Raw genomic sequence first — 12,943 nt, 5'->3', positions numbered from 1 at the left:
TAGTGGTTCACATTCAGTTTAATTAGAACAGTGCTACCACTTCATTTGTACTTGGACATAATTTACTGACAGTATTAACAATGCAAGCGATGGACAACAGTTTCAAAGGTAAGCTGGCCTAGTTGTGTAGGTGAGTTCTGGCAACAGTCCTCCTGCTCGAGTAAAAACCACTGCAGCTAACGTGGCTCCTGGTCTGTTTAGTAGACATGAACCATGCCGTACAGGAAAGTCCAGAACAGGACGTATGTGAAGAGCCCTCCTATAAGCCCCCCCGTGAAAAGTGGCCTTCGGGATTTAAAGTACTTGTTCCATCGCCGCCCGGCTTTTAACACCAAGAGCACGGAGAGGAGGACGGAAGCCAGGAAGTAGAAGATAAAGCCGTGCAGGCCGGTCAGGCCGAGGATCCCCGCCGTGGCGCCCGACAGTGCCGAGACAGACGTCCTGCAATAGTCCAGGATGGCGGCGTTCCCCCGCACCGCCGCCTCACTGATGAACTGAGGCCCCTCGCGCTTGGCCACCACCGCGGCCATGGCTCCCGGAGCTCCTCTCGCCCAGCGGCTCTGGGTGGGAAGGAGACACGCGCTGTACGGGCCGGGCGGGGGCCGCCCTGCCTGCGTACCGCCCCCGCTGAGCCCACTCGGCTCCGCAGTGCGGTGGAGGCCCAACAGCCGCCGCCGACGCGGAAGACCTCTCCCCGGCCCCCAGCACCGCGGGGCCCGCCCGCCTTCCCCCACTCAGTACCTCTCATCCACGGCGGCGCAATGCTCCGCGGGACCCCTCGGCCGGGCCCTGCCGTCACGCCTCGTACCCTGCGGAAGGACAGCGCACACCGCCCGTTACCGCGAGGGCCGAGGCCACCTCCCGCCGCCTCGCCCTCCTCCCCGCACCGGGCCCAACCTACCGTCACCCCGGCGCCTCGCACCGCCCCGCCGGAAGCTCCTGTCAGGCATCTTGGGCGCGCGGGACGGCGGGAAAGCGGCCTCACTTCCGACTCCCCCGCCTGCGCTGAGGGCGAGGCGGCACCCGATTGGCTGGCGGCGGCGGGGGCCGGGGCCGGGCGAGGCGCTTTTGTTCGGGCGGCGGCAGTGGCGGTGGGGTCATGTCGTACGTGCCGGGGCAGCCGGTCACCGCTGTGGTGGTGAGATGGGGCTGCTGAGCGGAGCGGGGGTGCTGGTGCTGGTGCGGCTGGCAGCGGGGCGGAGGGCGCGGGTTGCAGCGTTGCCGGTCATGGTTGCGTTCCCTGCCGCGGAGGCTGATAGTGCCTATAGAGGAATCGTCACTTGAGCCACGCGCAGGCCCCTCCGCTCTTGAGTGGGGAAGCGGGGAGGAGCCCCGCCCGGCTGCGGGGACGGGCTGCAGCCGCCGCTTGTCCCGGGGGTGCTTGGCGGAAGGGGGAGGAAGTAGCCGGGAGGCGCGTTCCCCGGTGTGCGGAGAACCGTTGCCCGGCAGCGGCGGGATGAGCACCCGCTTTGTCTTGGCGGGGTCAGAAGTGGAGCTCTAATTAAGGGGCTCCGCAGCTGTGTGTGCGGCACCGCTCCCCGCTGGGCTGAGGGCGGGGAGACCGCTCCGGTTTGGCGGAGATCCTGGGCAGCTCGGTGCCTGAGAGCTGCTGGAGAACAATCCCAGGGTGGCTTGGGGAGGAAGGGACCTCTGAAGGTCACCTAGTCCTCCTCCTGCAGCGACCAGGGATACCTGCTTATATGGTACTTGGATAATGCACGAAGTTTGTCAGATGCCTGCAATCATCAGACACAGCAAGGAACACCTGCCTCTGGGTTACAAGTGTGCCGATAAGTTATCTTGAAAAAGAACCATCCTAATAATAGGTTGTTGTTTCACTGATAGGACAGGAACATGGGGACGTGGGCAGAGAGCAAGATGAGTCTTGCTGTGAGTGACTGCTGGTTGGCAAGGCATGACTCATGGTTCAAGAGACCTGCTCTGTTTCTAGTGTTTTCCCTTGTATCTAGAGCTCGGAGTAGTTAAGGAGCTTGGCTGTATGGTGGCAGGAGCACCACTGAGCTGAGTTTGCAAGTGGTTTCCCATCCTGCTGTTCTGTGGCAGGGCTGAGAACAGCTTGTAGCCAGCTGCTGTTGGCAAGATTTCTTCTTCATCACAACACTCAGCTATTTTTCTCTTTACAGCAAAGAATTGAAATACATAAGCTTCGTCAAGGTGACAATTTGATTTTGGGGTTCAGCATTGGAGGTGGCATTGATCAGGATCCTACTCAGAATCCTTTCTCCGAAGACAAGACCGACAAGGTCAGATGCTCTTCATTTTACATAGCCACTATCTCTGCAAAAGGCCGAGTATGTTCAACTCGGCTAGCTAATTCAACTGGTGTCTGTATTCTGTCCTCTCACATAGCTGGCTATTAAAGTTACTTCTCTGCTATGTTATCATTTGCAGACTAGATTTGGTTTGTTAGCTCTCCACCTCTTCTGTTTTCCAGCACTGAACAAACCTGCTTTTAACTAGAGCCTGTAACATACAATAGTGTTTTTGTAGAATCATAGAATCCCAGACTGGTTTGGGTTGGAAGGGACCTTAAAGCTCATCCAGTTCCAACCCCTGCCACAGGCAGGGACCCCTTCCACAAGAGCAGCTTGCTCCAAGCCCCATCCAGCCTGGCCTTGAACACTGCCAGGGATGGGGCAGCCACAGCTTGTCTGGGCACCCTGTGCCAGCGTCTCAGCACCCTCATAGGGAAGAGCTTCTGCCTAAGAGCTCATCTCAGTCTCCCCTCTGGCAGGTTAAAGCCATTCCCCCTTGTCTTGTCCCTACAGGCCCTTGTCCAAAGCCCCTCTCCAGGTTTTGATTGGCTCTTAAGAATTTAATAGTCCTTTATTTAGTAAGTGAACACTTATTATTTTTTCCCTAGGGTATCTATGTAACAAGGGTAACAGAAGGAGGCCCAGCAGAAGTTGCAGGACTCCAGATTGGAGATAAGATCATGCAGGTAAACACCATCATGAGACAAGTACTAACACAGCATTAGGTGTGTGCTGCAGGGAAGTGTCTTCTGGGGGAAATGCTGTCTTCTGGGTGCTTTCCAGGATGGTTTGTGGGGCTTATAAATAAGCTGATGAATGGCACAAGTGTATCTACTACACAGCTCTATTGAACAGTTACAGGACACCTGTGAGTCCACACACATGCCTCATTTTAGGTGTTTTTCCCAGGTGAATGGCTGGGATATGACAATGGTGACCCATGACCAAGCAAGGAAGAGGCTGACAAAAAGGAATGAAGAAGTCGTACGGCTGCTGGTGACCAGGCAATCTCTGCAGAAGGCTGTGCAACAATCCTTGATGTCCTAATCAGTTACTGAGTTGGGGAAGGGTTGGGGAGGGAGATACATAGACTGATGGTCAAGCAAGGAAGCAAATCCTAGGCTGGAACAGGTTGGCTGGAAGGGGAGCATGTTCCTAACTGTGGTAAACATGATTTTGATTTTTATTTTTCCTTCTTCTGATGTAACTGGCAGTAGTAGAATTCTGGTCCCTTCAGCAGAGTGCTTCTCTAAAAGTCTTCCCTGCAGGTACATGGTTAAGACTTTACTGTAGTTGTGGCTTGTAGGAGGACAGGGACAAACCCTACTTATCTAAGGAAGCAACTGGAAAAGCCTTAACTCCAAAAGGATTCTTTTGTAGCACAAATGATTCCTATTTTAAGAGGAAGTGTGGCTTCTGCTATGGAAGAGGGTTTGCTGTGCTTAAGCTTTTGGAAGTGAGCTGTCCTGTCCCCTCTGCACTATCAAACTAAAATGCCAGAATTAAGAGTTGCTCACTGCTGTGGGGAGGAGCACTGTACTAATCCCACTCTGTGTGCTAGCTAGGCAAAGCATGCCAAAGGGTTTGGGGCATTATGGTTTACTGTAGATTTCCCTGCACAAAGCAGCCTCTTCAGATAAGAAACAGCTAAGTTACACAGGAATGTCAGATGCCTGTGAAGGACACTACAAGTTCATGTGTAAAGCCTGTGAAGGACATTACAAGTTCATAGACACTACAGTTCAACTTCACTGTCAGCATAAAAACTTAATTCTCCTTGTTCCCAAGTAATTTGTAAAATGAAATGAATCAAGTTTAAATGAAAGGAATATGGAGCAGGAAAGAAGAAACTGTTGCTGAACTTACTGAAAGAGCTGCTTGTTGTATTAAGAGTCCTCAGTTCTTCATTCCACGTTTATTGGACTTGAAATGGGAGGGGTGGATTTTGGTCTGTCTTCTAGAAGACTTTTCTTAAATCACTGATTTATTGGATGGAAGAGATTAATATACCAATAACATGCAAAAGTGCCTCCTGACCAAATTTAAGCTTCTGGTAAGATACTCAGTTTAAATCAACATGCCACAGGATTTAAGGCTCCTGCTGCAACACTGAGATAATTTTCTAGCATCCTGGTGGTTTGTTAACCAGCTACCTTTACAGTTATCAAAAACCTGGAGTTCTTAATCCCCTTCAGTTGATTTATACATACCTATACTTAAGCAGTCTTCAGGTAAGCTGTTGTAAATAGAACATGAGGAGGTGGCAGACTAACTTATTACTGCTGTGCCACATGCATATGTTGATTAATGCATCTCAGACTATTCTGTACACACCAGCAGATGCCTATTTACCATTTTTATATCTATGGAATTACTACAATACTGCTTTTGAATTTTGTAAGTTAAGAATTCAATGGTAAATTTTAAGGCTTCCAACTTGAAAGTTATTTTTTTTTACTATAAAGATACACTGCTATTTGTACTACTATTTCACTTTGATTTTACACACAATAAAACAAAGGTGGATTTCATGAGCTGTTTGTCCTTACATTTTAAGAATGCCACATCTCTTGAATGCCCCAGCTGAGACCTTTTTTCTGGCTCGGAGTGAATTGTGGACTACATCAGCACAATGCAGTCTGAAGTTAGTAATGTCTGATTTCACTGGTGGATGTTTGCAGTGTTAGTGATCTGTCATACCTCACTGGGACTCCAGCAGGGGAGAGAAGTGTCCCAGTCTTCCTTAGGTTGACACCTCATAAGACACATTAGCATTTGAGCTTTTAAATACTGTTCAAAGTACAAATGCATGGATTCCCTTCTAGTCCTTTTAAAGGGTATAATGCTTAAATGTAACTTAAGACCTTGATCACAGCACATGTAGTTGGAAAGTTGCCCAGGAACAAAACATGTATTTAATTATGGGGCTGTTAACATGATCCACTTATTAAAGACTTAGCAAACTCTTTAACCATTTAGGATTCAAGGTATAGCAGCAGAACTCAGGAAAATGAAGTAAGTACACTAGTTATTTAGCACCTTTGAGAGAGCTTTCAGTGAAATAAGAATACAATTTCTGCTTCTCCGTATTTTTAATAGAAAATATTAAAAATACACAAATACTAGAACCTGAATTACCAACCTCATTCTTTTATGTACCACTACAGCTGTTAACAACCAACCTGAGTGGTGGTGATCAGTACATGAGGAGGAGGCAGCAGCAGCAGCACTTACATCCACAGTCTTCAGTCATTACATTAAGATACTAAGTGGTTGCTTAAACATTATCTCAGATGTTTGGGAGCTAGATTGTGGCTCTTTGTGCATTACTTCCAATCAGACATCACTCTGGTCTTTCTTTTCCTTGTTGCTAATGGGAAAAGAGCCATATGTTGCTTGGACAGCTCACACTAAGCTGCCTTTGCAGCTTCAACAGGCATGAGTCTTCCATTTGCAAGCAGTGTCAAGACAGCTGCTGTCCTTTAAGGCATCTGGCATTTTGCAAGGCAACAGTTTGTATTCCACACCCGAGAGGATCAAAGTACAAACACATAAGAACTGTCAGTAGGCATCTTGAAAGCCCTCAGCCAGGGTAGAGCAAGTTCAACTTAAAGTTTTTGTCTTCAGAAGTGATGTTATTCACAAGGTTCATACCCTTGTCTCCTATAAAGGCAGTAGTGTTGGGCCATAAAAACAATATCAAAGATGATGGAGAAGACACCCAGGCCAAACTTGGTTGGATCTCCAAATATTAACTTCCACTGATCTGTCAAACACCAAATTAGAAAGTTAAAACTAACTCCTCAAGTGTAGTGTTGTCTCAAGACTAAAGGTTATGTCATGCATATTAGAGAAGTTCATGTTTATTACCTGCACTGCTTAGATACACCTTAAAACTAACTGTAGTGCACATCTTATGCAAAGCTAATTGATAACTGTTCATATGGTTTCTACAAAATAGCTATTTCATTTTCTGTTTTCAAGGAAGAGATTCTTTATTCTTATATAAGAACATCTACCCATACTATAGCACAAACATCATTCTCCAAAAATGACCTACTGGTTTAATACCTGCTTTGTAGCAGGCTTCTCCCAACCTGTTAAGAAAGGCCCCACCACTTCAGTTCTAACCTTACCATTGTTGTATGACTGCAAAAACATCTGGAGAAGACTGAAGCTTCCACCAGCAAAGTCAAGCAATACATTTCCAATACTCCATCCCTCTGTACTTTTTCGACAGTAATTCATGTATGCCTGAGAGCGCAACACAAAGCTGGTCAGCACATCACGTACAAGATTTCTGAGACTAACGTTTAAGAAGCCTTCTGTGTAACTACTCTGGCTTTGTCACTAGAAGACTTAATAAATAATCACTGCTGGTTTAGTCAGACTTTCAAGAGCACACATGACAAGCTAGGGTGAGAGAAATGTAGTATAAAAGCAGAAAAGTTCAGATTTACCTGTGGAAAATATTTTATCAGTGTGACTGCTAACTTAATGTAAGAGAAGCAGAATAAGAACTGTAGCCATGTCATTTCCTCAGCTGCAGCAAGAAACAGTGTCGTAAACGTGAAGATCCATGCAAGTGCCAGTAGCCCAACAACAACTTTAGATACTTTCTGAGCTGCTCTCTGAAACAGAAATGCAGATACACTTAGACCAGCCTAACCATACATCCCCAGACACACTGTAAGATACAGAATATACACGACTATGCAAAGTTACAGTCCAAAGCTATTCTTGTATGAGTTAGGATCATACCACAAGGGAATTTTAAGTGAGTGCTACAGCAGCAAGCTATAGGTTTGCAAGAGCTGATGAGCAATATTCAACATCAATCATTTGGAACACTGCTGTCCATGAAGTGGACATGAAGTGAAATACACTATGTGGCAGTATTCTTGAGTATTTATGATGCCTATTATCAGTGCCACATCTGGAACAGTCTCCTGCATTCAGTGTGATGCTATCAAGAGCTCCTACATATGAAAAAGGCTGCTAATGCCATTATGTTAAACGGTTCATTCATGATTGCCTTCTAATTCTTGACTAGAAAAGACTATTGCACCTAGCAGTGGTGACACACAGGCTGTTAGACTTTTAGGCTTAGCATTACCAAAGGAAGTACCAAGAGAGAAACTTATCAGCTAGAGAAAATTAGCTGTTCACATCAAAGACTTTTACAACAGGAATTAAATAAAGACCACCCAAGTATAACAATCAATGAGAATTAAAGAAAAACCTGACTACAATAAGCAGTCTCACCTGAAAACGGTGGGAATTATAAAAGGATCTTTGCAACTGTTTTAGGAGAAAGGAAGTTGAGAGAAAAAAAAAAAAAAAACAAGCTGGATGAATTGCAGGGAATCCCCAGGGACATACCTTGAAGAATGGTCCATGTAGTGAGGAAACAGAAAAGCACAAAGCAGCATTTGTTCTGTGTAGAACTGTAATCTATTGCTGGCTAGAGATCTGTTAGGGAACTTTATGAACTTGGCTGTTTGCCTCAGTTATTTTGAGTACCTAACAAGCTGGAGCTCACAACATCCCGAGGCTGAAGTAGCTAAGCTTCCTGAAATTGCTCCTCGCTCAGGAAAGGTAAAGGCAGATGGATTGTGAAGCCTGACTTCTTGAAAGGCCAGAGAAAGTGCCACGAATAGAACTTTGGAGCCCAAAAGGAGCAGACGGTGAGTGGTGAGGTGCCCGGCAGAGGGAGCTCTGGCAGAGCCCAGTGTTGACACTTACCTCGTAGATGCAGCACTGCATAACGGTGAGGAGAGTTAGGACTACCGCGTGGAGACTGAAGAAAACATCATTGATAGCCACAGGGTTCACCCCACTGGGATAACTGACTAAGAATTCCTCCTAAATGTAAGGGAAACCAAAAGCAACTAAATACCTTAATTCCCTTCTACAGATACCCAACCCCTGGCAAGTACTAAGAGATAATTATGCTTACTTTAATTAAGGGTATCCAGAAGAGTCCAACATTAAATACACTGTATGCTATAAAGCCAGTAAGGTTTAATGCTAGAAAGTCAAAGCTTAGTCCAACAACGCTAGAAAAGGGAGGAAAAATGTATGAGAAATATGCATGATCTTTATAGGCAGTTCCAGCAACAACTTGACCCTACAACGTACTGATTTATAGGCAATTTTTTATATAAATGAAAGGCATTGTAACATGATGCTGTGAGTCTATCAGGAAGCAAGGTGAAATATTCCTCATATGCCAGGCACTTGTACTCATGACAGCTTTGTCACAGCTGTGTCCCTGCTGTTTAACTTCATGCTGCCATGAGCTCAGATAGTCTGATAAATTCATTCCAGCCTGAATCCATGGAAGTAGTAGTGCATCTTTGCCAGAAGAAATGCTTTAGTTTTCATATATAATAATTTTTCTACTTAGAGCCACTTAATTTAAAGGGAACTGGCCTAATGAGTACAGTACAAACTGCTCACAAGGTAAGTAATTTTTGAAAGTGGTCATCACAACTGGTTCAGCCAGATGATTTACAGAGTGACACCAAAGTGAATGGGCAAGCCTCCTCTATCACAAATCAGTATTGGATGCCAAACCTGAGGATTAGGTGTCTGCAGGATGCATGCACTTTCCTCTGACCTGCATGCATAAAAGCTCACTAGAGCTGCATTTATTCAGGCCCTGTATTTGCCTTACTTCCCCCCCTCCCCGCCCCGTCTTTTCATGCATAATTCACAATAACCAAGATGGATGTAACTGAAGCTAGGAACATGATTTGAAGAAGTAAGTGCTTAACTGACTTGCAAACGCATCTGAAGTCTCTTTACCTTTTTCGACGCCAGTTCTCAAAGAGTTGAGGATAAAAGGAGATAGACCAAGCAAGGAAATAGATCCAGCCAATCACCTCATCAGCGTATCTCACTATGATGCTATGAATCACTTGAAATTGAATCCTAGGTCTGATGGGTAATGCAAAGAGAATGAGTTAATTTGCACTTTTAATAATTCACACTTTTTCAGGAGATTTTGCAGTGTTCTGCTTTGAGAAAACAGAGAGCAGGTGTTGAGACAAGGCAAGAGATTCGGAGTTAATTTCAGTTGAGATGCTCCCCTTTTCCTTAGTGCACTTGTGTTTGGGACATCTCTCACTCCTACCCTCAACCTGCCCTTTCCTTCTTGCCTCTTTCTTTTCCACTCCATTACCACAGAAATCTTAAAAAAAGTCATCTTGTGCTTATGGCTTCCACTTTCATAGCACAACATCTGTTATGCAAGAGCAGAGTTTCACTTTTCACAGCCTGCCAGCAAAGCCTCATGATCATCCCGTCCTGTTGAGCACTTCACATGCTTACCTCTGCATTTGCTTAGAGCCTTAAAAGCAGAAGCAAAACAAGGAAGTAAAACAGAAGCATCCTATTACTCAGTAGCATTTGGGCAACAAATACAATCCAACTTTCTCCATCTTTCTAGATTGTTTTTTTATTAGGGAGGACAGGCATCTGTGAAAAGAGAAACTAATTAGAAAGCAAGACGCCTGTATCTCATGGTAGTGACACAGGCACAGAGCTGCATCAGGCTGTTTGCACTCCAGAACAAGTTCTGCACACTAAAAATAGTATCCCGATGGACATTTACAATCAAATGCTTCCCAGATCAGACAAGTTGACAAGTAGTTTTGATACTTTTAGGAGGGGTTATTAAAACCAGACTAAGGAACCACAAGAACTCATGAGTCATTTAGTAATGAAGTCTAAAATACCATGACTATCACTCTGCTTCCATACCCTGTATTTAGCTGAATAGCTTTGGGATTGCTGGAGGGACACATCTCAGCTACATACCACCCATGTCCCATCAGCTATTTAACTATAAGGAGGAAGTAGTTACCCCAGAGCATAGGAAGCTGTAAGATAGCAAGTGGAACTAAAAACCAGTTTCTCACCCAGTTAAGTTGGAATTAATTGTATAAAGATAAACTGTTACTTGTCCAACATCATCTGCTTTCACTTGGAATTCTGCTTTAGTGTGACCTGCAGGCAATTGTACCTGCAAGACAAAGCAGAGGGAAGAAAAAAGAGAGTTACACCAAACTAGTGGAAGGCTTTTGCATAAGGTCAGAAATCTGTTCTGTCACTTACTTCATCAGGCAGTTCAATAATGGTGCTGTGCTTTGATGAGTGCGTAATGTTAAAAGTTATCACAAGTGTCTCATTTAATGGAGCCCTGTGAAGGCAGAAAAAACAAGTTAGACTGGTGCTTGAGTTCACAAAGATTGCTTTAAGGCTCTGGGAGAGTATTTGCTAAATCCTTACACCTCTTGCAAACAACGAATGTCATACACCACAGAACCTCTTTATCACAGCTCTTAGATTTTCATGTGACTGTTCCCTTTACACAAACTGAGATCCAAAGGTGAGGGGGTGCATATTTTTAACGGTCCTTTCCTGGGAAGAGGCTGACACAGCAAAAACATGGGTAAACAATGCATTTTTTTACTAAACAATGAGACTGAGGTGCATCAGCCCCCACTCTGGACTAGCTGTATTTCTTTGCTAGAAACTGAGTTCTGTTTGCTTGATAAAACCTTCTTTCTTGGTGATCCTTCTAGGAAATGTAAGTTTCTCTTAAGCATCTATTTTTAGAAATGAAGGAACTCTATGTTCACTTACATAAGACAGTTCAGTAAGCTAATATAGGGCAGACAGTATAAAACATATTTTCCAGCTCAACTTCCCATACAAATGGCATGGGGTGTTATCAGAGGCCAATCAAAGATGTTTATGGGAATGCTGTACTATCCTGATCCATACTGTACTAAGCAATGTAATAGTCTAGAAATGGGCAGTCACACCATTAAGATTTACTCTGTATGAACAACAATTAACTGAGTCTGCAGGGGAGTCTTAAGCATATAGCCAAGTCCTACCTGCTTGCTCATCTCCCATTCCAAAAAGAAAGTAAAGATGCAATCATTATTTTACCTCAGAGAGATCGTGACATTTGTTGAACTTCCACTTTCGAATGAAACCACTTCAGGGACAGACAATACAACAACTCCATCTGAGACAGAAAAAAAAAAAAAAGAGTCAAAACAAAACAACCCTACACATCTCAATTACTGTGAATAATTAATAGCTCCTTCAGAAGAACCACCTGCTTTCTTTTGTGATGTAGACATTTTGTCCATTGGTACCTGTGGTGTCAGATTAATACAGTGAGTACATATGGCAAACAACAAAGGGACGGGAGCTTATTTCAAGGAGACTAAAAAACTTTAAAAGAGAAGTAACTGTCACTTGAACTCATTACAAGGAAGCAACTTAAATATTTGAAGTGCAACAAAAGTTCACGCCAAGAGGTGGCTATAGATACTTCAAACCCACGCTAATTGTTTCTTGATGTGATCCTACTAACTTGGGAGTCATAAATGCCCCAGATCTATTTTAAAATAGCTTCTTGGGTCACAATTCAATTCAGGTGCCCAGATGTTCCAGCAAATGTATATTTATCTTCACACTGAAGGAATCATAAGCACCTTACTATAGTGCTCTGAAATATCACCATTAAGTGGCACACTTGCAACAATTCAGCTGTGTTATACCACATAATACTTCAAGAGAGGCTGAGATTCCAAGAGCCAATAAAACCGGTATCAAAACCGTAAGGTGGTCACATGTCAATGATTTTGACATTTGGAATCTAAGTCTATTTTATTCACTGTATGTTTAAAGGACACAAGAGACAAGAAAAAGAACAAAGAGGTAAATAAGATTAGAAATGGAGAAAAAAAAAACAGATGATTTTTTTCTTATTGCCATACATATATATAAACAGGGGAAGTTTAGGTATAAGGAACAAGTTCTTTACTGTGAGGGTGGTGAGGCATTGGAATGGGTTGCCCAGGGAGGTTGTGAACGCTCCATCCCTGGCAGTGTTCAAGACCAGGCTGGACAGAGCCTTGGGTGGCATGGTTTAGTGGGAGGTGTCCCTGCCCATGGCAAGGGGTGTGGAACTTGATGATCTTAAAGTCCTTTCCAACCCTAACTATTCTATGATTCTATATTACACAGTGTTCTTAAGACCTTATTTAAAGGCAGGAGAGCTCCCCAGCTCATCGCTGACTGCACCACAGACAGTATTTAACCTGTTTCTGCAGAGGTGAGTGCTCCATCACAATAGTGCCTTAGCATAGCACTGTCTGTGCAGGAGCACACCAAGTCAACGGTATCATGGAAGAAGAGGGCACAGGTCTCCCCAGAGAGGTGTAACAGGGACACTGCAGAGCAGCCCTTTTCCACCACTTACAGATGTGGAACTGGCCCCTGCCTAAGGGAGCCCCATGGTCCAACCTGGGATGCTCAGACACTCACCGCTAGGCCCCAGCACCACAAGGGAGAGGTGCAGCAGAGTAGGGAGCAGGCATTGCATCCTCATGGTGGAAAACCTGCAGAAAAAGCAGGGAGAAAGCTTTGCTTAGGACTCACACCTTTTGAGGGGACCCCTGCCCGTTCCCTCAGCCGGCGGCACCCTTCAAACGGTACCCACCACAGCCCGGCTGAGGAACTCAGCACCCACCAGACAGCACCAATTCAGTCCCTCTGCCTTCCCAGACTCCCCCGACGCCATCTACACCTCATACCTGGAGCCGCTCCCGCCACACACACAGCTCCCGCCCCCTGAAAGA

General features: G+C 45.0%; 3 protein-coding genes across 3 annotated transcripts; 1 reads left to right on the top strand and 2 right to left on the bottom strand.

The window, feature by feature from the left end:
- On the bottom strand, positions 1 to 830 carry EMC6 (ER membrane protein complex subunit 6). Its single transcript, XM_057416316.1, has 2 exons — positions 742 to 830; positions 1 to 560 (listed from the first exon to the last, which is right to left on the bottom strand). The coding sequence occupies exon 2, from the start codon at positions 528 to 530 to the stop codon at positions 198 to 200; it is 333 nt and encodes a 110-aa protein (XP_057272299.1). The 5' UTR covers positions 531 to 560; positions 742 to 830; the 3' UTR covers positions 1 to 197.
- Positions 831 to 1,060: 230 nt separating this feature from the next.
- TAX1BP3 (Tax1 binding protein 3) lies at positions 1,061 to 3,523 on the top strand. The gene is made up of 4 exons (XM_057416282.1): positions 1,061 to 1,138; positions 2,145 to 2,264; positions 2,885 to 2,962; positions 3,186 to 3,523. Exons 1-4 carry the CDS (start codon positions 1,100 to 1,102, stop codon positions 3,321 to 3,323), a joined length of 375 nt encoding a protein of 124 aa, XP_057272265.1. The 5' UTR covers positions 1,061 to 1,099; the 3' UTR covers positions 3,324 to 3,523.
- A 1,773-nt stretch (positions 3,524 to 5,296) lies between these two features.
- Positions 5,297 to 12,774, bottom strand: CTNS (cystinosin, lysosomal cystine transporter). Its single transcript, XM_057416273.1, has 10 exons — positions 12,630 to 12,774; positions 11,241 to 11,319; positions 10,398 to 10,482; positions 10,202 to 10,305; positions 9,087 to 9,218; positions 8,236 to 8,335; positions 8,022 to 8,141; positions 6,737 to 6,907; positions 6,413 to 6,530; positions 5,297 to 6,042 (listed from the first exon to the last, which is right to left on the bottom strand). The coding sequence occupies exons 1-10, from the start codon at positions 12,691 to 12,693 to the stop codon at positions 5,912 to 5,914; spliced, it is 1,104 nt and encodes a 367-aa protein (XP_057272256.1). The 5' UTR covers positions 12,694 to 12,774; the 3' UTR covers positions 5,297 to 5,911.
- Between the last annotated feature and the right edge of the window lie 169 nt (positions 12,775 to 12,943).

This window comes from Pezoporus wallicus, unplaced genomic scaffold (assembly GCF_028554395.1).
Source record: "Pezoporus wallicus isolate ANWC-B61680 ecotype Strahan unplaced genomic scaffold, APGP_CSIRO_Pwel_v1 contig_8517, whole genome shotgun sequence".
NCBI lineage: Eukaryota > Metazoa > Chordata > Aves > Psittaciformes > Psittacidae > Pezoporus > Pezoporus wallicus.
This window is presented reverse-complemented; position numbering and strand designations above follow the sequence as displayed.